This window comes from Ornithorhynchus anatinus, chromosome X1 (genome assembly GCF_004115215.2).
Source record: "Ornithorhynchus anatinus isolate Pmale09 chromosome X1, mOrnAna1.pri.v4, whole genome shotgun sequence".
Taxonomy (NCBI): domain Eukaryota; kingdom Metazoa; phylum Chordata; class Mammalia; order Monotremata; family Ornithorhynchidae; genus Ornithorhynchus; species Ornithorhynchus anatinus.
In genome coordinates, this window is record NC_041749.1 from 84,546,789 (window position 1) to 84,574,263 (window position 27,475).

Sequence of the window (27,475 nt, forward strand, 5' to 3'; positions counted from 1 at the left end):
GGTTGGGAGGATGGGGTCGCTAGGGGGAAGGTTATCACCATGTGGTTCTTTCCCCGAAACCGTGCGTCTCCCCCCCCCCCCCGCCCCGTTCGAGTGGGGCTAATGATGGATGCCTCCTTTAGGAAGCCCTCCTGAGAGGGCCGGGGGCCAAGGGATCTTGGCTTTCCAATCGAAACGAAGCTGCCCGCGAAGGCGCTGGGGAAAAAAAAGCCTGTTCTAAATGCGCAGAAGTCTGGAACGAGTCTATATCGATCCAGTCAGACAATGACTGAACGAGAAGAGGGGCGGTCCCAGTTTTCTGCCGCTTACCTGCCGGGAAAGAGGAGCTTGCCGGCAGACAAAATGATCTGGGAGACCCTAGATTCTCACTAGCAGCCCCTCGATCCTTGAATCACCAAGGAGGGAAGCCAGAAGGCGACCTCATTGCCCCTCTGCAAGTTAGCTGCCCTCTGGTCCAGGATCCTCTGGGCCAGAGCGAGGGCGACAGATGCGTTGCCACCTATTTAAAGGGGTCGATTGGCTTACGCCTTTTCGCCCTTCTTCCGCTCAGTCTTCGGATTTCTTGACTGACTGCCGAACGGAGAGTCTGTGGGGACAGAATGGTCTCGGTGACAACCCCCCTGCCCCCCGTGGCCCATTCAAAGAGTAGTCCCTAGTGATCTCAAATCTGCCGTGAGAGGTCCACAGCCGCTCCTGTGGGGCCAGAGCGGGGCGATGGCTTCAAACGCCGGTGCCAGCAGCCGGGCACCTGAACGTTTAGAGATGCCCAACTGGGTGGGCAAGACTCGTGTGTCTGGGGCTTTGGGGGCAACCGGGAAGACAGAGACCAGATTTAATCAGGCTCATCTTCCACCGGTGCCGGCCTGAACACACCGATCCTCTTGAACGCCCTGTCCTTTCCGCCCCGGAATATCTTCCCTTACGGGACCCGCTACTCCAGGGTACCCAGGGAGGTTTGCTGGGTTTCATATTTCCCAGAAAGGTATACTGATGTAGGAAGGTCCCTCAGCGTCTGCCCTCCCCCAACCCCTCTTCGATCATGAGGTTCCCGGAGGGGCCAGGTCAAAATACACCCCCCCCCCCCCCCCCCCCGCCAACAAACAGACTTCTCCCCCCAACTGGCCAAGCCTCTCTTGGAACCCCCGCATGATTGGATGTCAAGATTCCTTACCTGGAAGGTTCTGCCCGGACGCCACGGCGCACGACCGCCAGGTGCCGGCGACACATCCCCTCTCCTCCTCAACGCCAGGAGCTTCAAAGACAAGAGAAAACGGCCTGCGTCGATCCAGGCATCCTTCCTTCCTCGGGTGGTAGCCGATCTTCAGATCAGGAGGGCGTCAGCCGTCCTCGACCCTCACGCCCCGGGTGTCTCCCGGGATCGGCCGTCTCCAGACCACCTCGCCGAACGGGTGGGTCAACGCCTCCCGTCCCGTCGGCCGCCGGGGGCCGGACCGGGCCGCCAGGGCGCCGCCTCGGCAGTCGCCGGGCTAGCCGCCTCTCCTAGGAAGAGAGAGGCCGAGCAGCTGCGGGATCTGCTCCGCTCGCCTCGGGCCGCTCTTTCTGTCCGGGATCAGCCTCCAGATGTAAATCCAATCTTCGGAAGCCTCCATCCCACCTCCGAGAACGGACTCTCCACCAGAGTGATCATCTGCCGTGTGCCCCTTACCCACCTCGGGAGAAACGAGGGTTATGGACGGTAACCCGAGTTCTCCGAAGGGGTGGAGAATCACCAGATGATCACCCCTGCCCTCCGCCCCTTCTCGAGGACGATGTTTTTTCTTTCACGCTGTGTTCTCTTTGGCAGGGCTTCGGCTCTTATCGGGCAACGAGGAGGAAGGGGCTAGCCTCTCTGGGACCGTGGGAGGGGCGGAGCCTGACCTCGCCCTGGTCAAGCTGCCCACTCTCCTGGGATCCTCGGGACCCCTTCGGGATTCTTAAGGAGTCCTGGGGGTATCCGGGAGCAGCTCTCAGTCATCATCTGACATGCCTCCACACCTTCCTAGAACTCAGACTACGGTAAGTAGCCCTTGTTTCTCAGGCCGGGCCCCGGGCAGCTCCGGGTCTGTCCGGCTGGCTTAGGGAGAAGCCCCCGGGCCGCCTCGGGACTAGGGGAAACGGAAGCCCGGACCCGGCTCTGCGACTCAGGCGCGGAAGGGGCCGGATCGGTGGGATCGCCATCCTCAGCTATCTTAGGAAGTAGGGGGAACGAGTGAGTGAAGCTGGGTCCGGTGCGCTCCGGGCTCTCTCCGGAAGGGTTTGAGGGGCTGGCGACCGAGACGTTCGGCAAATATTTTCCGCCTTGTTGCATTTCAGGTCTTCCAGCTGGACACGGGGCATTACCTATGTCGGAATAAGTACTATGGCCGTGGGCTTTCGATCGAAGGCTTCCGCAACGCCCTCTACCAGTATCTCCACAATGGCCTGGCCCTGCGGAAAGACCTCTTTGGGCCCATCCTGAGCAAACTGCGGGGTCTGAAGGCCGTGCTGGAGAGGCAGGCCTCTTACCGCTTTTACTCCAGCTCCCTCCTCATCATTTACGACGGCAAGGAGCCCTGGGTGGAGAAGTACCTGGATCGCCGGGCAGAGACGCGCCTGAAGCGAGCGGACTGTTCGTCCCCGGACCTCACGCTCCCCGACGTACCGCCAGGCACCACGGGCACCAACGCCGGCCCCGAGGCGGTCCCACCCAAGGTGGACGTCCGCATGATTGACTTTGCACACAGCACGTTCAAGGGTTTTCGGGATGACCCCACCGTGCACGACGGCCCCGATATGGGCTACGTGTTCGGCTTAGAAAGCCTCATCAGTATCATGGAGCAGATGCAGGAAGAAAACCAGTAGTGCCCTACTGGGCAGCCCTTGCCCCACCATCCCTAGAGCCCTTTCCTCTCCACTCACAGGCAGGGACCACCCACTCTGAATCGCCACGGAGGACAAAGACTTTTGGGGATTTAGAGAGTTAGGTTTCTCTTGGGTGTAATATACGAGGAAATGCTTTTTAGTAGTTGCCTGGAATACCTTTACAGTATACAGAAGTAGGAAAGAGAGAGTGATTGAGAGATTGAGGTGGATGGTGGGGGGATGGGGGGAGAGAGAGAGAGAGAGAGAGAGAGAGGCAGAGAGCTGCTTTCGGCTATCGATCATGGGGCTTTGACTGCCCTGCCCGGGTTGAGATGGGAAGTAGAGCCCCCAAGTGCACATCAGGGCCGGCTCTGCCTGGGAAGCACGTGAGCAACTCTCTGAACTAGGCCTGCATTCTGACGGGAAGCCTAGCTCTACCGATTCTAAATCTTGGCTTCCCGCTAAAACCCTGGCTTCGCTTTTCTCTGGTTTAGCACAGCATGGGGATGAAGGAGCAGAACCGGGGTGGGGGGGGTTGGGTGGGGGGGGAGAGGGAGGGAAGGGGGCGGAGCGCGCTAAGGGATCAGCTCCTCGGGCCGCGGACCAGGCGTCGAACTCTGTCACCTGTTTTTCACCGAGATTCTCTCTCCGTCAGTGACCGGTGACCGGGAGTGGGCGAGAGGAGAGTGAGGTGCTGTGTCTGCAGCAGCTGACCCGGGCTGTATCTTCACCTGCTGCCCGGGGAGAATGCGGAAATGACTTAGGCCGACCGCTACTGTGTCCGTTTGGTCCCGCGTCCCGGCAGGCCGAGTAAGGACGGCCGGCGACATTTTCTGAACGAGCCAGGGAGTCGGGATTTGAGCCGGCCCCTTGCCGTTTCCTGCTTTTTCAAATTCAGCTGCGAGACGCTCAGTTAGCCCTGGGAAATTGGGGGAGGTAGGCTTGGAACCCCCAGAGAGCCATGATCCATAATGGTCAGCAGTTCCCTGCTGCTGGAGTGGAGGGGGAGGGGGAAGGGAGGGTTGTGAGAGAGCGTGTGCGTACGTGTGCGTGTGAGTGTGCATAAAAGTAACGTTTCATTGAACTTGCACCTTACTCTCTCCACCCGGGAGCCCGCCCAGCAGATAGAACGGAGACATAGGACCCTATTTTGGCATTAAAGGGAACCGAACTTTCTTCTGGGGCGAGGGAACGTGTGGATTTATTCATGCATCATTCATAAAGTGTTTTTAGGTTTTCAAGCAGACAGAGAGAGATTCAGCACCGGAAAGTAGCATCAGAGAGAGTAGTTTTTCTCCAAGATTAATCGCGACCTGGGCGATTCCTGAAGCGGGTCCCCGGTTTTAGCTAAAGCGTGACGATGTGCCGCTGATCCGATTTATCACTCCGCGGGACCAGGCTCCTTTAGGGTCTCGGTCCCCGCATCGCCGTAACCCTCTGGAGCGCTGGAGGGAGATCTCCCTGCACTCTCCTGTCCCGCTCCAGGGGCGGGGAGAGGAGCCAGCTGCTTGTCAAGAGTCCCAGCTGGTCTGGAGCAGCATCAGGCCCTCCCTGCTTCATCCCAACGCCCTCCTATGGCTTTTTAGAATAAAAATGGCTTTTAACAGTGAACAGTGTTACTAACCTACCCCTTGGTGGAGAGAATACCGGAAAGATACGTCTGGGACGGCGACTCTCGGCCCGTTCGTTTCTGTTGCTTTATCCAGGCTCTTCGCCAGTGGAAGGCAGTGGTCTTCCTGGATTTTGGGGTCGGGGGAAGGGTAGCAGCCCCCCCCAGCCTTCGCACCACACACACACACGCCCCGGTTTCTCCTCAGTAAGAGCCGGGTTCTCCGCTTGGGCTCTACCTGCTCGTTTCGGGTCTCTCCTAGGGCTCTGTTGGAGTCGACCGAGCCCGGGAAGAGATGGGGACAGTAATGGCCATGGCTTGTTTCTGTTGCTTCCCCCGCGGGGGGTGAGTCGGGGGGGGGGGAGGGGGGGGGGTGACGCAGTCTTCCACTAGAGTCTCCTCAGATCTGGCGGTGTCGCCTCAGTAGGTCAAAAGAGGATGATCTCTGGGTAAGTTTGGTGGGGAGAGCGGGGACAGTCTCAGGTGAAAACCAGAAATGGCGTGGAGAGCCGTTACGAGCTGACGCCAGACGCAGGTTGAGCGCCGCAGAAATCCGGGCCCCGGCCATCAGCTAGAGCACGGTGTCAGGTCCTCTCTGCCTCACGTCCCCGAGGCGGGGAAGGAGGGCGCGGGCGAGCGAGGAAGTGTCTATCCGAGGGGGTCTAGTAGGGAGAGGTCTGCTGGGCGACAGCCTCGTTTTGATCCCGGGGCGCTCCCCGCTCTCCTCCCCCCCCCCCCCCCCCCGCCCCCAACACCCCGCGGCGGAACGGGAGGGAGAGGGAAATGCGCTCATTGCTTCTGCCGGTCGGCAGTCCAGACATCTGACTCCCCAGCAAGGAGGAGAGCCGTTCTCCGATGGGGCGCCGAAGGATAGAGCGCTAAAGGATAGAGGCTCTCCTCGCCCGGGGACCAAGTCCTGCGAGAAGCCGTTTCCCCGCATAATCCGATCCCCCCAGAGGACCAAACGTGGAGCAGAAAGAATCACGGGCTGGCGAAGCGTTCGGCGGCGCTCGGTTGAAGCAGACAGACTTATTTCTAGGGGGCCAATCGGTATGCAATATCCCCTTGTGGAGAGGAGGCCAGGGGCAACCTCGAAATTATAGAGGGGCTCGCGAGGGTGTCGAAGCCCAGCTTCCGGCTCCTGGGTTTTTGGACCTTGGCGGGTCCCAGGGTGCAATAACGTCTTAGACTGGGCCCGTTGCCGGCTGAGACGTGGACGTGATCTGCAAGGGCGGCACCTCTTTTTTAAATGGGGATGATGAATGCAAGGATGGGGGGAGGGAGAGGGGCACGGCCCCCACGGGGCCCTGGGCCACAGAGATTTCCTCCGCTACCTATACCGTTGCATGATTATCTCAGGAGAAGAATGCTTTGGACTCCATATAAAGAGGAATTGTTTTGGTTTTTTTTGTTTGTTTTTGCTTTAATAAGAAAAATATAGGAACCCTCTGAGAAGGATCCAGTTCCTTTGATTTGGGCGGGGGGGGGGGGGGGGGAATTGGTTAAGAGGCGCTCACTTTTTCCCAGTAGCAAAAGCAACCCCACCGCTCTTTCCACTGGGTGCGGGAGGACAATCGGCCGCCGTATCGACTCCGCTGATCTGGGAGTAATTGTCCTTTGTCCTTTTTTTGGGGGGGTGGGGGTGGGTGGGAGGGGAGCTTCTCTTCGACGTTGCGTCATTTCATTTGTCTCCTGTCACTTTTCTGCTTATTTTAATTTTTTCCTGGAACTTCAGTGTATGGGGGAATTCAAAGCTTCTGGGCATGTATGTAACCGTGTCTGTGTGCTCCAGACCTGCACCATTCCCTCGCCTTCTCTCAAGTCATGTATATAAAAATAAAATCACCTAGAAGTTTAGAAGAGATGTGTCCCTAAATTTGTTCAGGAACGAGATAACCCACTGAGTTCAGATTCCCGCTCCAACCCTAAATGTCGTCTCAGTAGGTGGCACGTTCCCAGGCATTGGGGGTAATTCCATGAAGGAATAGCCCTTTAGACCGGAAGCTCATTAGGGGCAAGAAAGGTGTCTGCTAATTCTGCTGGACCGTACTCTCCCGGGCGCTTAGTACAGTGCTCTGCCCACAGTAAGCGCTCAATAAACACCATCGCTGGATCCCCAGGGCTCCTGGGACTTGTCACACAAGTCATTCATTCATTCAGTAGTATCTATTGAGCGCTTACTACGGGCAGAGCACCGTACTAAGCGCTTGGAATGGACAATTGGGCAACAGAGACGATCCCTGCCCATCGACGGGCTCACAGTCTAATCGGGGAGACCCGCGGACAAAATCAAGACAGTAATGGCATTTGTTGGACACCCGCTGAAGACGACGCGTTCTACCGCACGCTTGGGAAGTACGGTAGACCCACAGGATACCCTGTCCCCTGTCCGCAAGGATCTTATGCTCTAATGGGGGGGGGGGAGGGGGGAGATCGCTAAAACCCACCCTTTCATTCGATTCATTCATTGGATCGTATCTATTGGGTGCTTACTGGGTGCAAAGCACCGTCTGTCCAAACCGCGACCAAGTCGATCCAAGGACCGACACCATCCCTCCTCGATTACTCCATCGGCCTCCTCGCCCATGTCTCCGCCTCCCGTCTCTCCCCCACTCAAGTCCGTACGTCATTCACTCTGCTGCCCGGATCGTTCTTCCAAAAAAAAACCAAAAAAAAAAACCTTGTCGGTTTCCCCACTCCTTCAAGACCCTCCGGCGGCTGCCCACCCACCCCCGCATCAAACAGAGAGTCCTCGGGCGTCGGCTTTAGAGCACTCGATCGCCTTGCCCGCTCCCGTCTTTCTCACCTCGCTGTTCTCCTATGTGTTCACCCAGCCCACACGCTTCGCTCTACTAATGCCAACCCACTTACCCTACCTCGATCTCGTCTATCTCACCGCCGACCCCTCGCCCGCATCCCCCGTCTAAGGCCTGGGAAGCCTTCCCTTTCTGTTTCCGACAGCCCGTCGCTCTCCCCGCCTTCGAAGGCCCGTCTCCTCCGGGAGGCCTTCCCCGACTAGGCCCCCGTCCCCTCTTCTCCCGCTCCCTTCCGCGTCGCCCTCGGACCCCGAGTTCACCCCAGCCCCACAGCGCGTATCCGTAATCCGTCCCTCTAGACGGCGGTCTCCCCTCTAGACCGTAAGTTCGCCGCGGACGGGGAGCGCGCCCACCGACTCCGTTATTACGTTCTCCCAAGCGCTCAGTCCACGGTGCTCGGCACACGGTCAGCGCTCCGGAAATTCCTCCGTTCATTCGATTAGTATTCATCGAGCGCTGACCGTGTGCCGAGCACCGTACTAAGCGCCCGGAACGGACAATTGGGCGACAGATAGAGACCGATCCTGCCCGGCCGGGCAAAGACGAGGCAACGTCGTCACGATAAACAGAATCCGGGGGACGTCCACCCCATCGACCGAATACAGTCGACCGATCGGGCGTCGAAAGGTGAGGCCGGAGCCACCTTCTGGATCGGCCCAAGCTCAGTCGTGGGCCGAGTTGGTGGCCCCAGATTTCTAGCCCGAAGCTGGCTGACGATAATAATGACGACGGAGATGATGTCGGTATCCGGTGAGCGCTTACTACGGGCGGAGCGCCGTTCTAAGCGCCGGGGTATCAGGTGGTCCCACGTGAGGCTCACGGTCTTCACCCCCATTTTCCAGACGAGGGAACGGAGGCCCAGAGAAGCTAAGAAGTGACTCGCCCACAGTCACGCGGCTGACGGGTGGCGGAGGCGGGACGCCCTCCGTTCCCCTAGGCGCCCTTTAACGTGGGCAGCAGCCCGGCTCGGGGGGCCGCAGCCTCGGCGGGGTTTGGGGACGGAGAGAAGCGGGGCCTCGGGACCTGGGGCGGCCATGTGGCCAGCCGGCCCGAAAGAAGAGCGGAGGCTCTCCCGGCAATCCGCGTGGCTCAGTGGCAAGAGCCCGGGCTTGGGAGTCAGAGGTCGTGGGTTCGAATCCCGGCTCTGTGGGCGAGTCACTTCACTGGGCCTCAGTGACCTCATCGGGAAAATGGGGATTAAGCGTGAGCCTCCCCGTGGGACGACCCGATGACCCTGTATCTCCCCCGGCGCTTAGAACGGTGCCGTGCACGTAGTAAGCGCTTAACGGATACCGACATTATCATTGGCCTCCTCTTGCCCCCCCCGGCCCGCTGGGATGCACTCAGGCTGACGAGGAGGGGGCGACCGGAGCCGGCCAGAGGACCGTCCCCAGACAAGCAGGCCAGGCCCGGCCCTTCTCCCGCCCCCGTAGGGGCCGCTTTAGATCGGGGGGGGCGGGGGGGGGCCGATCGCGTCCGTCCAGGGGCAGGGACTGTCTCTATCTGCTGCCGATCTGTCCATTCCGAGCGCTTAGTACGGTGCTCCGCACATAGCAAGCGCTCCATAAAGACTATCGAACGAACGACTGAATGACTGAATGAACGAACGCCGGGGGCTCGGGCGAGGGGGGCGAGAGCCCCGGCCGGGGGCGGAACAGCAACGATCCACCAATAGGCGAGTGCCCCGCGAGGCTCGTTCCCCGTCGCCATGGCGACCCGGGACTCGGGGGCCAGGTCGGCGGCGCCCGGAAAGGACGCGCCGAGTGACGTCGTCCCTCCGCTGCCACGTCGGCGCCCGCCGATCGGTCGGCGCGCCGGCCGGCGGACGGGGCCGAGCGGGGGCCGAGCGGGGACCGAGCGCGGGCCGAGAGCGCGCCCGCCTCGCTCCGCCCCGCCCGCCCGCGTCCGAGGCGGAGCCCGGCGACCTGCGACCCGGAGGGGGAGGAGCCGGAGCCGGAGCCGGAGCCGGAGCCGGAGCAGGTGAGGTGGCTCCGGGGAGCTCGGGTGCCCGGGCCCTTGGGCGGGGAGGCGGGGACGAGCCGGGAGCGCCGGGGCCGAGGGGCGAGAGGGGCTCGACTGGCGGCCCCCCGCCACCCCCGGCCGGCCCCACCTCACCCCGGCCCTCCCATCTCCGTCTTTTCCGCTCCGGGCCGGCCCCCGCTCTCGGCCCCTCCCCGATCAGGATGAAGGCCCTGATCTTGGTGGGCGGCTACGGCACGCGGCTGCGACCCCTGACCCTCAGCATCCCCAAGCCGCTGGTGGATTTCTGCAACAAGCCCATCCTGCTGCACCAGGTGGAGGCGCTGGTGAAGGTGAGGCTGGGCCGAGCGAAGAGAGCCGACCCCCCGGAAGCCGCCCCCTCCGCCCCGGGCCCTCTCCGCCGAGGCTGGGCCCGGCGCCGCCGGAAGCGCCTCCCCGCCGCCTTCTCCGGGTGGCCCGAGGGACGGGCCCGAGATGCCCGGCTTGGGACAGTCCCGGTCTCTGTCTCGGACAGGCGGGTGTCGGTCACGTGATTCTGGCCGTGAGCTACATGTCGGAGATGCTGGAGAAGGAGATGAGGGAACAGGAACAGAGGGTGAGGATGGGGCGGAGGGGAAGGGAGGAGACGGCTTCTCCCCGGATACCCCGCCGAGACCCTCGGGGGCCCGAAAGCCGACGGCCCCGGAGACGGTCGGGTGGCGGGGCGGGGATTCCCGATCCGGCGGACCCCCGGGGTGAGGGGACCGTGCGAGTCGGAACCGGCTCGCCCCTTCCTTTCAGTTGGGAATCCGTATCTCGCTGTCCCACGAGAAGGAGCCCCTGGGGACGGGTGAGTGGGGACGGCGCGGAGGCGGAGGGGGACCTTGGGCTCGGCCGGGGAGCCGGCCGTTAACGCGATCCAGTCCCGGATCCGTCCGCGGGGCCGAGGGCGGGGTGGGCGTCCGACGCCCGGAGGGTCCGGCCGGGGGGGAGGAGGGCCGGCCGTCGGGGGTCTTCGGTTCCGGGGCCCGGCGGGAGCGGGGAGTCCCCGAGGGGCTCGGCCCGCCGTCCGAGGACTCGGCCTCTCTCCGCCTCTCCCCAGCGGGGCCCCTGGCACTGGCCCGGGAGCTGCTCGCGGAGAACTCGGATCCCTTCTTCGTCCTCAACAGCGACGTCATCTGCGACTTCCCTTTCGCCGACATGGTGCGGTTCCATCGACGTCACGGCAAGCAGGGCACCGTTGTGGTGAGGTCCCGGCCCCGCCCTCCTGCCCCTCCGCCCTCCTGCCCCTCCGCCCTCCTCTCCTTCCCCTCCGGGGCACGGCCCCGCCCGCCCGGGCCCTGGCAAGGGGAATGGGTAGGGAGCGAGGTCTTGGGGCGGGCGGGGGGGACGGAGATCCGGCCGGGGGGGGCGGCGCTCTCCGGCCGGGGGCAGGTGATAATGGTCACGTTGGTGTTTCTTAAGCGCTCACTGCCGAGCGCCGGGGGAGACACGGGGTCGTCAGGTCGGCCCACGTGGGGCTCGCCGTCCTCATCCCCGTTTTCCAGAGGAGGTCCCAGGTGGCGGAGCCGGGGCCCGAACCCGTGACCTCCGACTCCCAAGCCCGGGCTCTTGCCGCCGAGCCACGCTGCCCGGCGGCTCGTTCCACCTCTCTGGGCGGCTGCTTCCTTACCTGTAGTGAGGATTTTGACACCCGCCTTCCCTCCTACTTGGACGCGGCCCCCGTTCCCCAAGGGGCTCAAGCAGTCCGAGTCCCGTCCGGTTACCTCGGATGACGACGACGACGACGGTGTCGGTTCCGCGCCCGCCGTGCGCCGAGCACCGTTGTGAGCGCTGGGAGAGATCCACGGTGATCGGGTTGTCCCGCGTGGGGGCTCGCGCTCTCGATCCCCATTTCACAGGCGAGGCGACCGAGGCACGGAGCCGTTGAACGGCTCGCCCCGGGGGGCACGCGGCAGACGAGCGTGGCGGAGCCGGGATCGGAACCCACGTCCTCCGACTCCCCGGCCCGTGCCCCTTCCGCTACGCCACGCTGCTTCTCTGAGCGGGCGCTGAACGGTCTCGATGATGGTGACGGTGGTGATTGTCGCCTCTCTCTATTCGGAGACCCTCCTTCACTCAACCTGGTGAAGACCAGATTCCTCTGTCCCCATCTCCGTCACCATCCCACCTTGTCCCCCCAGAACGTCATTTGCTGAGACCGGCCAACCACTCCTCCCTATTCGCCCTCGCTGCTCAGATCCTCTTCCCCTCCCACCTGGTTTTTTTACTGCGACGAGTGATGATGATAAAAAATAACGGTGTTCGTTAAGCGCTTACTACGTGCCCAGCGCCGTCCTAAGCGCCGGGGCAGACACGGGGCGGTCAGGTCGTCCCCCGTGGGGCTCACAGTCTGCATCCCCATTTTCCAGATGGGGTGACCGAGGCCCAGGGAAGCGAAGCGACCTGCCCGAAGTCACACAGCTGATAGGTGGCGGGGCTGGGATTCGAACCCACGACCTCCGACTCCTGCCACTGAGCCGCGCTGCTTCTCCGCGGGCGGGAAACGGCGTGGCCCGAAGGTCGGGGCCCGGGCTTGGGAGCCTGATCCCGGCTCGGCCACTTCTCTCTGCCGTGTGACCTCGGGCGAGTCGCTTGGCGTCTCCGGGCCTCGGTTCCCTCGTCCGTGAAAGGGGGATCGGGCCCGCGAGCCCCACGTGGGGCGGAGACCGCCCGACCTGACGAACCGGTCTCCACCCCGGAGCTTAGCACACGGAGTAAGCGCTTGACGAATACCGTAAAAACAAAGCAACAAACAAAACCTTAGTAGCAGGCTCCGTAAGGGATTTGAAAGTACACAGACCCGGGAGCCTACTGGCTGGTGGGAGAGAGCACTACTCTAAAAGAAAGCAAACTGAAGAGACGGGCGTAGAACCACGAGGGGCCAGGTCCGCAGGTGACGGGGACCCCCCGGATAGCTCAGCAGATTTTAGCCCGGCGTCCCATCTGGCCATTCACTCATTCGGTCGTATTTACCGATCGCCCGCTGTGGGCCGAGCGCCGTACTGAGCGCTTGGGAGAGGGCAGTGTAACGATAAGCAGACACATTCCCTGCCCGCAGTGAGCTTACGGGCCAGAGGGGAGACTTGACGGGTCTGTAGTCATTTAGACCGGTGGGGGGGAGTGTGGTCTGTATCTGTGATTTTATTTACTTGTGTCGACGCCCGTCTCCCTCGCTCTAGACCGAGTTCGTGGTGGGCGGGGGACGTCACTGTTGATTGCATCGGCGAGCGCTCGGTCCGGTGCTTTGCACACAGTAAGCGCTCAATAAATACGACCGAATGCGTGAATGGAGAGGGCGGGAAGAGGGAGCGCTTCAGACGGCGGGCTGGGGGAGGAGGTGGGGTGGGAAGGAAGCCTGCCCCCGGCCAGCCGCACCCACTTAACTCCCATCTGGTGCCACCTTGGGTTTCGGGCAGGCCCGCCTTCGTCTCACGAGAGCCTTTCCGGCCTCTCGGAGTCGTCCTCTACGTGACCCCTCCGCACCCACCTCTTCCGGGAAGTCCCCCGACCCCACCCCGTTCCACCCGCCGGCACCTCTTCCTCCTTGGCGTGCTGTCGTGATCGTGGGAGCTGTGGCTCCCCCCGCCCCCGCTCGGATCCTAGGCCTCTAGCTGTTCCCGGGAAAGTCTAGCACGTGGAACCCCGGGGGTGCCCGTCGGTACTCGGCGGGGGCGGGGGGGGGGGGGGGGAGGCGTGGCCGCCTCTAAGCCCTTCGCTGGGCTGCTGTAGGAGGGCGTGGCGTTTCCCCCCCCCCCCCCGACCGCCCCATCCTCACCCCACCCCTCCTTCCCTCCCTCTCTAGGTGACCAAGGTGGAGGAGCCCTCCAAGTACGGAGTGGTGGTGTGCGAGGCGGAGACTGGCTGCATCCACCGGTTCGTGGAGAAACCCCAGGTGTTCGTCTCCAACAAGATCAACGCCGGCATGTACATCCTCAGCCCCTCCGTGCTGGACCGCATCCAGGTGGGCGAGGGGGGAGAGAGAGGGAACGCCCGCCGGGGGAGGGGTGGAGGGCCCTGCTCCGTACCTTGGGCCGTCGCGGGGCCCCAGCCTCACCGCCCTTCGTTTCTACAGCTACAACCCACCTCCATCGAAAAGGAGATCTTCCCCGTGATGGCCAGGGAGGGCCAGCTGTATGCCATGGAGCTTCAGGGTAAGGACTCCCCGAGACAGCAGCCCCGTGGCCCCGCCCGCCCCGGAAAAGGGCCGGGGCTCAGCTAGGTGGACTGTGTTCTGGCTCGCCGCAGGGTTCTGGATGGACATCGGGCAGCCCAAGGACTTCCTCACGGGAATGTGCCTCTACCTCCAGTCGCTGCACCAGAAGCACCCGGAGCGGCTCCACTCGGGGCCCGGGACCGTGGGCAACGTGCTCGTGGTGAGGTCGGGGCCCGCCTCGGTCCGGGCCGCGGGGCGGGGGCTCCCCCGCTCTCGGGGCGGACGCGGACCGGACCCTCGGCTCCTCTACCGACCGTCGGACCGTTCCCTCCCGAGTGCTTGGCGCGGTGCTCTCCGCGCCGAAAGCGCCCGTCTCCCCTCCTTCGAAGCCTTGTCGAAGGCCCGGCTCCTCCAGGAGGCCTTCCCCGGCTGAGCCCTCCTTTCCTCTCTTCCCGCTCCCTTCTGCGTCGCCCCGACTCGCTCCCTTTATCCGTCCTCGCTCTCGGCCCCACGGCGCTTACGTACAGATCTGTACGTGTTTTCTATTTCTACGTCTGGGCCCGCCCTCTAGACGGTAAGCTCGTTGCGGGCGGGAAACGGGCCCGGTGTATTGTAGCGGTTAGTACGGTCCTCAGCCCCCAGTAAGCGCTCGGCAAATAGGACCGACCGGCGGCGGACTGGCGTGCCGCAGCCCGGACGGGTGGGCGCTCGGGCGCTGGGTCCAGGGGCGGGGAGCGTGACGCTCCCTCGGTCCTTGCCGTCCGACCCGCGGGCCCGGGGACGCGTCTGCCGACTCCGTCGTGGCGTTCTCCCCCCAGTGCTCGGCGCGGGGCTCCGCGCAGCGGATCCCACCGCTCGATGCTCCGCTCCTGACTCGGGCGTACCCCTTAGGACCCAACGGCCCGGATCGGCCAGAACTGCAGCATCGGGCCCAACGTGAGCATCGGGCCGGGTGTGGTGGTGGAGGACGGCGTGTGCATCAAGCGCTGCACCATCCTGAGGGGCGCCCGCATCCGCTCCCACTCCTGGCTCGAGTCCTGCATCGTCGGCTGGAGCTGTCGTGTGGGCCAGTGGGTGAGTCGGAGGGCCGGGGGAGGACGGGCGGCCGCGTCCGAGGGGTGACGGGAGACGGACGAACCCGCCCCCTCCCCCCTCCAGGTGCGCATGGAGAACGTGACGGTGCTGGGGGAGGACGTCATCGTCAACGACGAGCTCTACCTCAACGGGGCTAACGTGCTGCCCCACAAGTCCATCGGCGAGTCGGTGCCCGAGCCCCGCATCATCATGTAGAGGGGCGGGCCGGCCCGCCCTGGCCCCCTTCCTCCCGGCCCCTCTGTCTGTTTCCTCTCGCCGCCCTGGGCCTTCCCTACCCCGGGGTCGCCTTGCGCCCCGAGGGAGGGACGGAGAGGGATAGGGAGGGCCGGGAGGCGCCGCTGCGGCCTCGTAGGGGAAGCGGGGAGACCGGCTCGGTCTGGGGGTCGGGAGGAGACGGAGAGGGGATGGTCTCTGTACATAGCTCTGTTTATAATATGAGAATTTAAACAAAGCTGGAATTATATTGTTTTAAGAAACCGTCTTCTGGGTGTCTGTGCCCTGGGATAGGCGCCCGCCCCCGCCCCCCCCCCCGTGTCCTACTGCTAGAGGCAGCTCTTCTTCGGGTCGCCCTGCCGGCCTCGAGGGACCCCGGGAGCTGGCGGCCCCGACGCTGGACCGAGTCACCGTGGCGCCCGGTCTTGGGGGGAGAAAGAGAGAGGCTCCCGGGCCGGTGCCGTCCCACCACCATGGGCGCGCCCGCCCCCCCCCCCCCCCCCGCCTTGACCCCGGCACTGAAGCCAGGGCCCGGAGCCGGGTTCCGGGGAGGCGCATCGCCGCCTTGCCTTGCCTCACCTTACCCGGGAACAGCGGGAACGGTCGGCCTGGAGGGCTGGGGGAGGCAGGGAGGGAGAAAGGGCAGTGCAGAGGTGGCGCACTGAGCACGGGCTGGGCCTCCGCGGACTCTGGGAAAGCGGGGGGGGGGGGGGGGGGGGAAGCCTCCCGTAGGCCCAAAATAACCAGACTCAGGCAGGACTGTAACGAATAATAATTTAATGCCAATAACTTCCCCCTGAAACAAATGTACACCCACCCCCAGGGTGTTGGCTTTAACTCCCTCCTATCCTCTCTCCTCCCCTCCCCATCTTAAGAAACGTTCTCACTGCTAGCACCGGCTCCGTCGGCATCCTGGGAGTAGGAGCGGGGAGCCACGGAGCCTGGAGCCGGATCGGACCGGGCTCGGCCAGCAGGAGCCGAAAGCCTGCGGCTGAGGCAACGGAGGGGAGGGGTGGGGGGTGGGGGAGGGAGGGGAGGTGGTTGTGGCCAAGGGGGAAAACGGATCTGCTGCACTCAACTGTTAGCAGCACAGGGATGGGGATGAGGAGCTCCTAGCGGAGTGAGGGGGGGGGGGGGGGGGGGGGTACCTGAGCCGGCCCCAGCTCTGCTTGTTCCCGGGGCCGTAACGCCAGCCGGTTCGAAAGGACTGGGGGACGGGGGCGGGGTTCTGAAAAGAGTAACCAAAGAGAACTTATAAATACGAAGAACGGGCTCTTTCTGACCCCAGAGCCGGAGAAGCGGCTAATTTGGCCCCGGCAGCTGCCGCCCACCAGGCTGGGCTAGGGCGAGCCTGGTTTCTAGGAAGAGGCGGGCTTCTCGTAGTCGTCCACCCCCGTGATGGTGGCCTTGCAGAAGAAACAGTCTTTGTTGTTCATCAGATGCTGGTTGATGCAGGCTCTGAAACGGGGAGGGGAGAGCTGGATCCGGGGCCGCTCCTGGTCCCACCCCCCCCCCCCCCCCCCCCCCCCCCCCCCGCAACACTAGGGCCTGCAGCCCTGGCCCAGGGGAGACCGGGCCGGGGGCAGATGATTTCACACCAGGCCGCGCCCCCGTTCCCCGCTCGGGGAGTTCACCCTGCCCGCCTTGGAGCAGACCGCGCCAGAATGCCTTTTAGCTGGGGAAGGGGAGGGCCGAAAGGCCACTGAGGTCGCGGGCGTGGAGGGTCCTGGGGGGGGGGGGGGGGGCGGCGATGACCCTCGCAAGCAGGGAGGTGGCGGGGTCCTCACCACCCCAAGCCCCGTTCCCGGATCGGGGCCGAGCAGCTACTCACTTGCAAGACTTGTGGGCGCAGGGCCGGAACACCGCCGAAATGGGGTGAGCGTAACAGATGGGGCACAGGTCGTCTTCGCTGGTTGGCTGGAGGTGAGGAAAGCAGCCAGGTGAAGAGGTGGAGGGGAGGGCGGGTTCCCTCTCCGCAGCCCCAACCTGGCTCCCCTCGGGGTCCGCGGCGCGCCCCGCCCCCACGAGCTAAGCGACAGCTCAGGTGAAGCCAGCCGGGCCCCCTCTCCCTGGGCCTCTAGCCCCACCTGGCCCGATCCCACGGGGAGCCGGGAGGGGATTTCGGAGGAGCCCGGCCCCGAGGCCCCCGGCAAGAGGGGCGGTGCGGCCCGGGCGGAGGGCGGAGAGGGGGACGGGGGCCCTCACCAAGGTGGTGGCGGCTGCCTCTTTAGACGCCTCGCTCAGGTGAGCCATCATCTGCTCCACCTTGTCCAGCTCCTCCAAGCTGATGTAGTCGACGTCTGCGGAGAGGGCGAGAGGTTACCCCGGGGGATCGTACCCCCGGGCGGGTAGTTGGCTTGGTCCCCCGCCTCATCTGCCCCGCTTTTTCTCAGGGGTCTGGCCTGGGGGGGGACGGGGGGGCGGAGGATCTCGCCGCCACCCCCCATTTGGGGGTAGAGGGGAGGCGGGGAGTACCGCTCCTCCGCTCTCCTCTTCCCGGACCTGCCCCAGGCTCTCGCTCCCTCGGCGACCCCCTCTCGCTCCTTCGGCTCCGGCGGGGGGCGTCTCCGGCACCCTCCCCCCGCCCCCGGACGGCCCCGGACAGGGGCCCGCCCCAACTGGCCCCCGCCGGGCCTCCGGCTTGCCCTTTCCGTACCCTCGACGCCAAGGTCTGGGTTTCCGGCAGCCCGCATCCAGGAGGGGGATCCTCGGGCGGCTATCCGCCGCCTGCCTTCCCACCTGAGGTCGAGGGCCCCTGCCCCCTCGCCGGTTCCCCTTCACGGTCCCGTCGAGGCCTCGCCGCCGTGAAGGCCAAGTCCCGGAGTACGGGCGAGGGAGGCCCCGGCAGGGGGGCGGCGCCCCCGAGACGAGCGGGTCCTAAGGGAGTCCACGCTGCCCCCACCCTCCCCGGAGTGAGTCAGGACCGAGAAGCCCGGGGGTACCTCTTTAGGACTTAACGCTCCCTCTCGATCCCCTCGTTTGGCCCCGGGCACGGCTCGGGACAGAGCGTCCCTCGGCCCCCGGCCGGACCCGCCGCTCGGTTCTCTTAATGATGTCGGTATCTGTTACGCGCTTACTACGTGCAGGGCACCGTTCTGAGCGCCGGGGGAGATACAGGGTGGTCGGGTCGTCCCACGTGAGGCTCCCGGTTAATCCCCGTTTTCCAGATGAGGTAACCGAGGCCCAGAGAAGCGAAGTGACTCGCCCGCGGTCACACGGCTGACGAGTGGCAGAGCCGGGAGTCGAACCCGTGACCTCCGACTCCCAAGCCCGGGCTCTTCCCGCCGAGCCACGCTGCTTCCCCTATTCTCTTCCCTGCGATGTCACCGCTTCCCCAGTGCTCCGGCGCAGACCCGGGCCATCCGCCCTGGGGGAGGAGGAGCGGGGGAGGGCCGGCTGTACTCTGAGCCAGAGCGGCGACGACGGAAGGCCCAGGGTAGCCGGTGAACACCACTCGCCCTCCTCCCCTAGCATCTGGCTCTCTATCTGGCATCCACGAGCCAGATCCCGCTTCGGCCCCCACCCTGCTCCGGGCCCCAGCTGCACCGGGTGAACCGGGGCCAAGGCTCCCGGGCCCCCGGGGGGGGGGGGGGGGGGGGTCGGGCGGACCCTCCCGGGCCCTGAAAGACCGTAGGCCCGAAACCCTAGGCTCCGGGTTCACGAGGCCTTCGGGGGCAGGGGATGTGTCCGCTTACCGTTGTAGCGTCCTCTCCGCTGTGCTCAGTACGGTGCTCGGCACACGGTGAGCACTCAATACGACAATGAATGAACTGGCTTCACACCGGCCCGTGTCTTCCAGCTCTCTTCCCGGCCCTCGCCTCCGCGACTGCCCCCTCTCCCCACCCCCCCGCCCCCCTCAAAACCCACTACCCCTACTTACAGGTCTGCAAGGAGAAATGCTTCCTGCTTGAAGGGGGCCGCGCTGCCCCAGGGACCCCGGGCTCTTCCTGGCCCAGGAGGTACTGGATGGAGCGAAGCTGGAAACACGGATCCGCCAAGAGCACCGAGGTAGCTCGCTCGGTCCTGCGGGATGACCCGGAGAGTCAGGGGTGGGTCAGGTGGCTGGCCCGGTCGGTGCCCTAGGCCACCATGTCTCGAGAGCCCAGTTCCCCACTCGGGATCTCCGGTTTCAGTCCATCCGCTCCCCAGGCAAACCTGAATCCTAGAGAAGAGTCGCTGCCGCTTTTGCTCTTCTGGCCCACGGACGGGGACGGGGCGATCCACGGGGGATTTAGAAACCCGCCAGACTCATTTGAAAGCCCGAAGGCCCCTCTCCTCTCTTCCCCCTTCCCCTCACGGGCAGCCCCACGACAGTTCCGGGAAACAGCTGGAAAAGCGCTCCCCGGGTCAGGGTTCGGGCTGAGGATGGTACACGACGAGGGCGTGTTGCGATCCGCAGCCTGAAGAATTTAGGCGAAAGTGAAGAACTTCACTCGGGCAAGGGGGGCTTTTAGACCCAGGAATTCCTTCTTTCATTCACTCAATCGTATCTACCGAGCGCTTACCGTGTGCAGAGCATTGTAGTAAGCGCTTGGAATGGACAATTCGGCTACAGGTAGAGACGATCCCTACCCAACAACGGATCACCACGTGGGGTCTCCTCTTTTGTTTTGGAGTCTCTACGACGACTGACGCGGTGGGAATCCTTCTGTTCGGATGGCTTGGGGGCGGGGGAGCGTCCTGCCTCAAGGCAGGGGGAGTGGACAAGACGTCCTCTCTCGCCACCCCACCTGTCCCTCCCCAGACACTGAGATGAGCAGCCAGCCCGCTGGAGGAATATGGGCTGCTCACCCTGAATGGGGCGGAGCTAGAAGGATGCCATGGCAACTTCTGGCCTCCTCAAATTCAAAAATGGCTCACCAGAGGGCCGTGTCTGGTGAACTTCCATCTGGCAGGACAGCGGCAGCCACACGAGTACGGAGAAGAATGAAAACCACCGGAGTAACGACAACTGACAAAGACAACACCCCCCCCCCCCCCCCCCATCCCCAAAGGACAGCACTCGTTGCTCACGAACCGGCCAGGTACAGAGGTGACATTCTGCCAACTCTGTTCGTTGTAGCGTGGCCTGGTGCCTAGAGCATGGGCCCGGGAGTCCCGAGGACCCGGGTTCTAATCCCGGTTCCGCCACTTGTCTGCCGCACGACCACGGACGATTCACTGGGCATCTCTGGGCCTCGGTTCCCTCATCTGTGAAATGGGGATTAAGACTGTGAGCCCTATGTGGGGCAGGGACTGTGTCCAACTCGATTATCTTGTATCCGCCCCAGCACTTAGCACAGTGCCTGGCACGAAGTAAGCACTTAACAGTGCCGGGAAAAAACCAAACCTGTTTCCCTCCCCTTTAGACTGAATGCCCCTCCTGGGACAGGGAATGAGCCTGTCCTGATTACCTCGCATCTACCCCAGTACTTAGTCGTTAAGTGCTTTCTGTGTGCCAACCTCTTTACTATCACAATTATCATCATCATCACTCATGAATTCATCCAAACCCCTCCTGAAACCTAGTGACATTCTCCACCTGCACAACTTCCCCGGTAGTGAAAAAAAGAATCCCTATGCTTATTGCCGGCTAGGAGAAGAGTTCCCTTCTGTTCTTTCAAAGCTCCTCGCTTCGGGCTTTGACCGGTGGCCCCACTGCTGATAAGAACGTGAGACAGGATGGCAGCGACATGACAGAGACAGATCGGTGGCTCTGCAGAGCCAGGATGATTGCACCCAAGGGCTCTTCGCCGAGGCAAGGGCCGGATCGGGTCAGATCGGATCGAGTCGAGCCGCCTCGACTGACTAAACGGAAGTGAAGGGAAAGCCCGAGGGAGAAGGAGTGGGCAGAGGCTATCGGGAGAATGGGAGGTGCCGATCGGACGCTTCGTGAAACAGTCCCGAGGAACTCAGGTCTGCACCGAGGCAGGGATTTCCGGGCCAACCGGATGTCCACCCACCCCTGGCCCCAACGAAGGTGACCGTGATGGGCCCAGCCGGGCCCACCTCACCCTTGCGGGGTCCTTCCAGCCCACCCTCAGCCCCACGGCATTTATCAATCAATCAGTGCTATTTATTAAGCGCTCGCTACGTACAGAGCACTGGACTACGTACTTGGGAGGGTAATACCAATAATGATGGGATTTGTTAAGCGCTTCCTATGTGCCGAGCCGTGTTCTAAGCACTGGGTTAGACGCCCGGTTATCAGGTTGTCCCACGTAGGGCTCACAGTCTCAATCCCCATTTTACAGATGAGGTCACTGCGGCACAGAGAAGTAATAATAATAACCATAATAATGTTGGTATTTGTTAAGCGCTTACTGTGCGCAGAGCACTGTTCTAAGCGCTGGGGTAGACACAGGGGAATCAGGTTGTCCCACGTGGGGCTCACAGTCTTAATCCCCATTTTACAGATGAGGTAGCCGAGGCACAGAGAAGTGAAGCGACTCGCCCAAAGTCACACAGCTGACCAGTGGCAGAGCCGGGGATCCGAACCCACGACTTCTGACTCCCAGGCCCGGGCTCCCGCCGCTAAGCCACGCTGCTTCGTTTACAGTGCGGTTTACAGTTTTACAGTCTGCACTGCTTGAGTACAACGGAATCAGCAGCCACGATCCCTGCCCATCGTGAGCTTAGAGTCTAGAGGGGGAGACGGACGCTAGTACGGACAAAGAAATCATTTACGATATGCCACTTAAAACTCCGCACCTAAGTGCTGCGGATTGGGGGGTGGGGCGGATATCGAACGCCCAGAGGTCACGGATCCAAGGGCACGGACGCCGCAGGAGGGCAGAGAGGACGCAGAAGCGTTTCCGTCCACGTCCCGGATTTATTCACATTAATGTCCGTCTCCCCCTCCGGACTGTGAACTCCTCGTGGGCAGGGAATGCGTCTACCAACGCTGTTGCGTTGTATCGATGGATCAGCGGTATCTGTTGAGCTCTTACTGAGCGCAGGGCACTGTACTAAGCGCTGGGGAGAGCGAAACGCACAGAGTCGGCAGGCCCGATCGATCCCTAGCCTCAAGGAGCTTCCGGGGGCAGGACGCTAAAACAGATTACGGATCTGTACCTAAGTGCTGTGGGGCTGAGGGTGGGGTGACTAGCAAGTGCTCAAAAGGTACAGACCCAACTGCAAGGAGGACGCAGACGGGAGTGGGAGGTAGGAGAAAGGAGGGCTTCGTTGGGGACAGCCTCTTGGAGGAGAGACCATTTTAATAAGTCTTTGAAGGTGGGGAGAGCGGTGGTCCGTAGGATATGAAGGGAGAGGGAGTTCCGGGCCAGAGGGAGGATGTCGGCAAGGGGCCGGTGGCGAGGTAAACGAGATCGAGGTGCAGCGGGTAGGCTGGCATTGGAGGAGCGAAGCTGGGTCGTGGCGGGAAAATCCGTGAGGTAAAGTAGGAAGGAGAGAGCCAACCGAGTGCTTTAAAGCCGACGGAAAGGAGTCTCTGTTCGACGCGGAGGTGGCTGGGCAACCGCCGGAAGTTCCCGAGTGCTTACAACAGTGCTTTCCGCCCCGTAAGCGCTCAACGAATACCACTCACCGATGGACTGATTCCAGTCTGCAACCGGGAGGAGCAGGGCAGGGAATGTGTCTGTCGTACTGTCTCGACCTCTCCCGAGAGCTCGGTACGGTGCCTCGCACACGATAAGTGCTCAATAAATACGATGGACTGAGCAGTACCAGGAGTCCTGGCGAGGACTGGGATTGGTTCGCCACCGTTCCCTTCTCTTGAGAGGGAGTGGAACGGGGCGCTGGAACGGGGCAGCGACTGGGATGCTGAGCCCCGGAGACGGACAAAGAGATGGGGGAGCCATTCGGGGCAGTCGCAGCTCTTCCGGAAACAGCTAACCACGCTCGCAGATAACAATAATGATAACGCTAATAATAACTGTGGTATTTGTCTTAGGCGCTTACCATACGTCAAGCACTGTACTGAGCGCCGCGGTAGATACGAGCTCGTCGGGACCCACACGGGACTCACTGTACGAGGGAGAACGGGTATCGAATCCCCCTTCTGCGGGTTTTTTTTTTTTTTAACGGCATTTGTTATGTGCCAGGCACCGTACTGAGCGCCGGGGTAGATACAAGCTAATCGGGTCAGACGGGGTTCGTGTCCCATGTGAGGCTCACGGTCTTGAGCCCCATTTTACAGATGAGGTAACTGAGGCCCAGAAAAGTGAAGTGACTTGCCCAAAGTCAAAGAGCAGACAAAAAGGGTGGAGCTGGGATTAGAACCCAGGCCCGGGTTCTTTCCACTAGGCCACACTACTTACGAGACAGGGTCAACACTCTAAAGGATGGAGGGGCGCGGGGGGGGGGGGGGGGGGGGGGGGCGATGGATCGCTTTCCCCGATTCTCTCCAGCCTGCGGTGAACCCTGCCCCCGCCGGCCACTCTGCCCCCTAAACCCGCCAGGGTGGCCCGGGCAGCCGCGCTTCTCCACGGGCAGCCGACACACTGCAATCCAGGGAGCAGCCCGGCTGTGGAGAACCGCTGGCGAAAGCTCCCAACACTTGTACTGGGGGGGGGGGGGGGGGGGGGGGGGGAAGCGAGGGGACCCCGAGACTCCGTCGGCGGTGGCACAATCGATGGAAAAATGAATCGGCCATTTCAGAATACGGAGGCCATTTGTCACAGTTCTATGATGCGGGCCAAATTAATCAGAGCCCGACTGTCCCAGTCTTTTCACTCCGCAGACCCGGGACATCTGGAGTTAGACAGCGACATTGAGAGCAGAGGAGGCGGTAATGATGAACACTAATTATTGTACTTGTTAAAAGCTTACTATGTGCCCAGCACCGTTCGAAGAGTTGGGGCAGATACAAATTAATTAGGTTGGACAGAGTCCCTGTCTCGCATGGGGCTCACACACTTGATCACCAGAGCTTAGTTCCGTGCCTGGCACATAGTAAGCGCTTAACAAATACTATTATTATTATTATTATTATGATTAATAATCCCCATTTTACAGATAAGGTAACGGGCCCAGGGAAGTGAAATGAGACTTGCCCAAGGTCTCACACAGCAGACTTAGGGCGGAGCCGCAATGAGAAACCAAGTCCTTCTGACTCCCAGGCCTGCGCTCTATCCACTGGGCCACACTGCCTCCCATCCACGCTGACAGGAGGCCGATCGATCGATCAACGCATAAGAGAAGTATATGGGCGTCAAAAGCTCTCCCCCAACCCTGGGCATGGGGGACTCGTCCCCGGAGAGCACGCGAGTGGAAGGCGCTGCCACGCTCCAGCTTCCCCACTGAGAAAGCCAAGTCGGCGGGCACCTGGGCATGGCGGTTCCCCGCCCTCTCAGTGAGCCACCTCAAATCGGCCTGCAAGGCAACTTCGGGAGCTACCTTCTTTGACCCCGACGACCTTCCTGCCCCTCTGCCTCTCCTCCCGCCAATCTGTCCACAAACCGCTGCCAAAAATCAGCCCCTCTGCCTGGCGCTTTGACGACGTCATTCCTCTCCCGCAAATCTTTGCTCGGCTCCCTTCCGACGCCCCCCTCCCCCCCCCCCCCCCCCCCCCCCAGGAGTTCCCCCTTGGCTCTTTTCCTTCCTCCCCGTCTCTCGCAAAACTCACCCCCAGCCCAACTCCTCCAGGAAACACACCCTGTTTCAAGGTGGGCTGGGGGAAAATCTTTTCCTTCGGTCTTTGCGGGACCACTCCCCCCCCGCGCCCCTCCCCGGGGCCGCTCACAGATTCAGAACTGCAAAACAGACCACCGACCAGAGATCCTAAAGGGAAAGGAAGGGTGGGCTGTGAGTGCCGTGAGCCAGGTCCGGAGGCGCTCTGTATGTGAGGGATGGGTGGACGTCTCTCTCTCTCTCCTCTCTCAGAGACAGAGACATCCACACTCACCCAGAAGAATAAAAAAAAGACACCCCCCCCCCCCATGTCTCACAAATCCGTAGGTACTCTATATGTTAGGGATGGGTGGATGTCTCTCTCCCCCTTCTCTCCCTCAGAGGCAGATACATCCACACTCACACAAAAGAATAAAAAAAAGACCCCCGTGTCTTACAAATGGAGGAAAGGAGAGAGGAGCCAGCAGCCTCCATTACAGACCTGGGGGAAACAGCATGCAGAAGAGCAGAAGGGATTAAAAAAGAGTTAGCCAGGCTGGCACACACCGCGCGCGGGAGAAAGTCAGTCGTCTGGAGAGAAGGGCGGCTTCCTAATGAAGACGGACATGACATTCACAGCTCGTACAGGCCTACGATAACTCCATCTGATCCCAAGTGGAGAAAATGTGCGTGGTTAATTAGGAAGCTCCCAGAAAATTGATGAGAAAAAAGGCCGAGGAGCCAGGAGGAAGAGTCTTCTTGGAAACTGTCAGCTACAGAAATCATCCGGTCTGGAAGCCATTTGGGCACTAGGGGCAGACGAAAACCGGCCAATAAATTCCACCCACAATTACCGGTTGGAAAACCGTGGCGAGCGGGGACAGACAATGAAGAGGTTGAGGGGGAGAGGGGACACGGGTGGCAAAGGAGCCGAAAGGGGATTGGGCTGGGTCGGGGTCCCGGAGACCTGGGCGCTCGACTCATTCCTGGCTCACCGCGATGCCTCGGGCAAGCTACTCGATCTGTGTGTGCCTCCGCTGACTCGTTAGTAAAACGGGGGAAATAGCAGCCGCTCCAGGACTCTCGTGGGATCCGAGGGGTCCGAGGGCCGTGGCGGGAGAGATTTTCCGTAAAGGGAAGCCTCGTTTAGGGACCAGCGACGGCAGCACTAATTGACCGTCTGACTGTCTGAAGAGCACAGTACCGGGCGCTTGGGAACAGACGAAAGGAGAGTAAAAGACACAGTCCCCGCCCCGGAGGAACAGTTTACAGTCCAAGGGCAGATAATCATCTTGTACCATCTGATTCCGATCTGAAAAACGGAACAGACCAGCGTCTGGGGTGGCCTAGAAATGCGGAGGCAGCATCACCGGTGGCCGCCCCAAATCCCACCCAGCTCTCCAGCTCTTTCAACAGAATCGAATAGAAAGTGACTGCCAGGTGGGGCGGGGGGGAGGTATCGCGGGCCTCTCTGGTTTTAGGAAAAATAATCGTGGTATTTGTTAATAATAAATATCATTATCATTATTATGGCATTTATTGAGCGCTTACGATGTGCCAGGCGCCGTACTAAGCGCTGGGGTGGATATAAGTAAGTTGGGTTGGACACAGTCCCTATTCCCACGTGGGGCTCACGGTCTTAATCCCCATTTTACAGATGAGGGAACTGAGGCACAGGGACATCAAGTGACTTGCCCAAGGTCACTCAGCAGACGAGTGGCGGAGCCGGGATCAGAACCCGGGTCCTTCCGAGTCCCAGGCTCGTGCTCTACCCACTGGGCTACGCTGCCTCTCTCTGTGCGTTTGGCCTTGCCGGAGGGGGCCCCCAGCTTTCTGCCGGACTCCCAAATACCTAACACGGAGTTAGAAGGGGTGCATCTCCCTCACCCACACATGCCACCCGTGGCTCTGCCAAGCAGCGGCCCGTGTGCTGCGGCTGCAGTCGGTCGCGAGGAGGTTGGCGCGACGGTGATCCCGGCCCTCCTCAGTCCCAGCTCGGCCCAGAGGCTTTCCACGGGGTTGGATTCAGCGTGGCCAGGGGCTGTTCTCTAGGACCGTAAGCCGCTCTCCCCTAGACCGTAAGCTCGTCGTGGGCAGGGAAACCTATCTGCTACGTTGCTGTCTTGTACTCCCCCAACCGCCCGGGACGGCGCTCCGCGCCCGGTACGTGCTCGGCGAACGCGACCGACCGACCGATTTGACTCTCCATCCGGGCCTCCGGGGTGTTCCGCTGAATTCAATACGACGCTGCCAGCCTTCACTTCGGTTCCGGCCAGGTCCCGAAGGTGAGGGATCTGGACTGGGGCAAACCCAGGGACTCTGCTCCAATGCAGAGGGCCCGAGGGGTCGGGCCTGGCCTGGCCCTGGCCCAGGTCCTACTGAGGCCAAAGGATAATAGGAATGTTGGTATCTGTTCAGCGCTACGTGCCAGGCACCGTTCTAAGCCCTGGGGTAGATACAAGGTCATCAGGTTGCCCCCCCCTCCCCCCCCCCATGTGGGGCTCACAGTCTTCATCCCCATTTTCCAGATGAGGTAACTGAGGCGCAGAGAAGTGAAGTGACTTGCCCGAGGTCACCCAGCTGACCAGTGGCAGAGGCGGGATTCGAACCCGTGACCTCCGACTCCCAAGCCCGGGCCCTTTCCACCGAGCCACGCTGCTTCAGCTAGAGTCTAGAGGATCCAGAGGCAGGCTACTGGGCGGGCCTGGGATGGCTGGACCCCCCGCAGAGACCCCTTCCTCCCCATCCCCCAGCCCGTCCTAAGGTGGAGCCACATTCATCCCGGAAACTCACCGGGAGACGCGGTCGATCAATCGACAGTATTTACTGAGCGCTCGTGGCGTGCAGAGCACTCGGCTAAGCGCTTGGAAGAGCACAGGAGGAGTACAAGAGGAGCAGCGTAGCCCAGTGGAAAGAGCCGGGGCCTGGGAGCCAGAGGACCTGGGTTCTAATCCCGGCTCTGCCTCTACTCGCCTGCTGTGTGACCTCGGGTGAGTCCCTTCGCTTTTCTGGGTCTCGGTTTCCTCATCTGTTCAGCGGGGATTCGACACCTGCACTCCCTCCCCATTAGACTTCGAGCCCCAGGCGGGACAGGGGGCCGTGTCCAACTTGATGAGCTGGTACCTACCCCAGCGCTTACAACAGTGCCTGGCACAAAGTAAGCGCTTGACAAAGACCATAATCTGCAATATAATACAT

The 27,475-nt window shown here is 62.2% G+C and overlaps 3 protein-coding genes across 19 annotated transcripts in view; 2 read left to right on the forward strand and 1 right to left on the reverse strand.

Annotated features, from left to right (window-relative positions):
* Positions 1-3,004, forward strand: part of IP6K1 (inositol hexakisphosphate kinase 1) — a 78,165-nt gene extending 75,161 nt beyond the window's left edge. For 12 of the 13 annotated variants that reach the window (XM_029049841.2, XM_029049843.2, XM_029049839.2 and 9 more), the window contains one exon: positions 2,314-3,004. In XM_029049841.2, the coding sequence (XP_028905674.1) occupies positions 2,314-2,841 (528 nt within the window). In that variant the 3' untranslated portion in view covers positions 2,842-3,004. Of the gene's footprint in view, positions 1-1,804; positions 2,017-2,313 lie in introns of all 13 variants that reach the window. The other variant, XM_029049851.2, reaches the window with a different exon arrangement.
* Positions 3,005-9,216: 6,212 nt separating this feature from the next.
* Positions 9,217-14,995, forward strand: GMPPB (GDP-mannose pyrophosphorylase B). Of its 2 annotated transcripts, none has more exons than XM_029052197.2 (10): positions 9,217-9,246; positions 9,449-9,578; positions 9,761-9,841; positions 10,027-10,075; positions 10,328-10,470; positions 13,070-13,228; positions 13,340-13,418; positions 13,513-13,640; positions 14,312-14,494; positions 14,579-14,995. In XM_029052197.2, exons 2-10 carry the CDS (start codon positions 9,450-9,452, stop codon positions 14,708-14,710), a joined length of 1,083 nt encoding a protein of 360 aa, XP_028908030.1. In that variant the 5' UTR covers positions 9,217-9,246; position 9,449; the 3' UTR covers positions 14,711-14,995. The 2 variants fall into 2 exon arrangements, with proteins under 2 accessions (XP_028908030.1, XP_028908031.1); XM_029052198.2 differs by having other exon boundaries at positions 10,328-10,428.
* Positions 14,996-15,871: 876 nt separating this feature from the next.
* RNF123 (ring finger protein 123) overlaps positions 15,872-27,475 on the reverse strand; it is a 148,047-nt gene continuing 136,443 nt past the window's right edge. For 3 of the 4 annotated variants that reach the window (XM_029049691.2, XM_029049689.2, XM_029049690.2), the window contains 4 exons: positions 18,609-18,751; positions 16,934-17,028; positions 16,560-16,645; positions 15,872-16,186 (listed from right to left, as the gene is read on the reverse strand). In XM_029049691.2, the coding sequence (XP_028905524.1) occupies positions 16,087-16,186; positions 16,560-16,645; positions 16,934-17,028; positions 18,609-18,751 (424 nt within the window). In that variant the 3' untranslated portion in view covers positions 15,872-16,086. Of the gene's footprint in view, positions 16,207-16,559; positions 16,646-16,933; positions 17,029-18,608; positions 18,752-27,475 lie in introns of all 4 variants that reach the window. The other variant, XM_029049692.2, reaches the window with a different exon arrangement.

What these genes read in the sequence shown, in the direction of transcription:
- GMPPB (XM_029052197.2), top strand. Translation starts at nt 9,450, where the DNA reads ATGAAGGCCCTGATCTTGGTGGGCGGCTACGGCACGCGGCTGCGACCC. An exon ending in AGGTGGAGGCGCTGGTGAAG is followed by an intron (nt 9,579 to 9,760) that starts GTGAGGCTGGGC and finishes TGTCTCGGACAG; the next exon opens with GCGGGTGTCGGTCACGTGAT. An exon ending in CCGTGCTGGACCGCATCCAG is followed by an intron (nt 13,229 to 13,339) that starts GTGGGCGAGGGG and finishes TCGTTTCTACAG; the next exon opens with CTACAACCCACCTCCATCGA.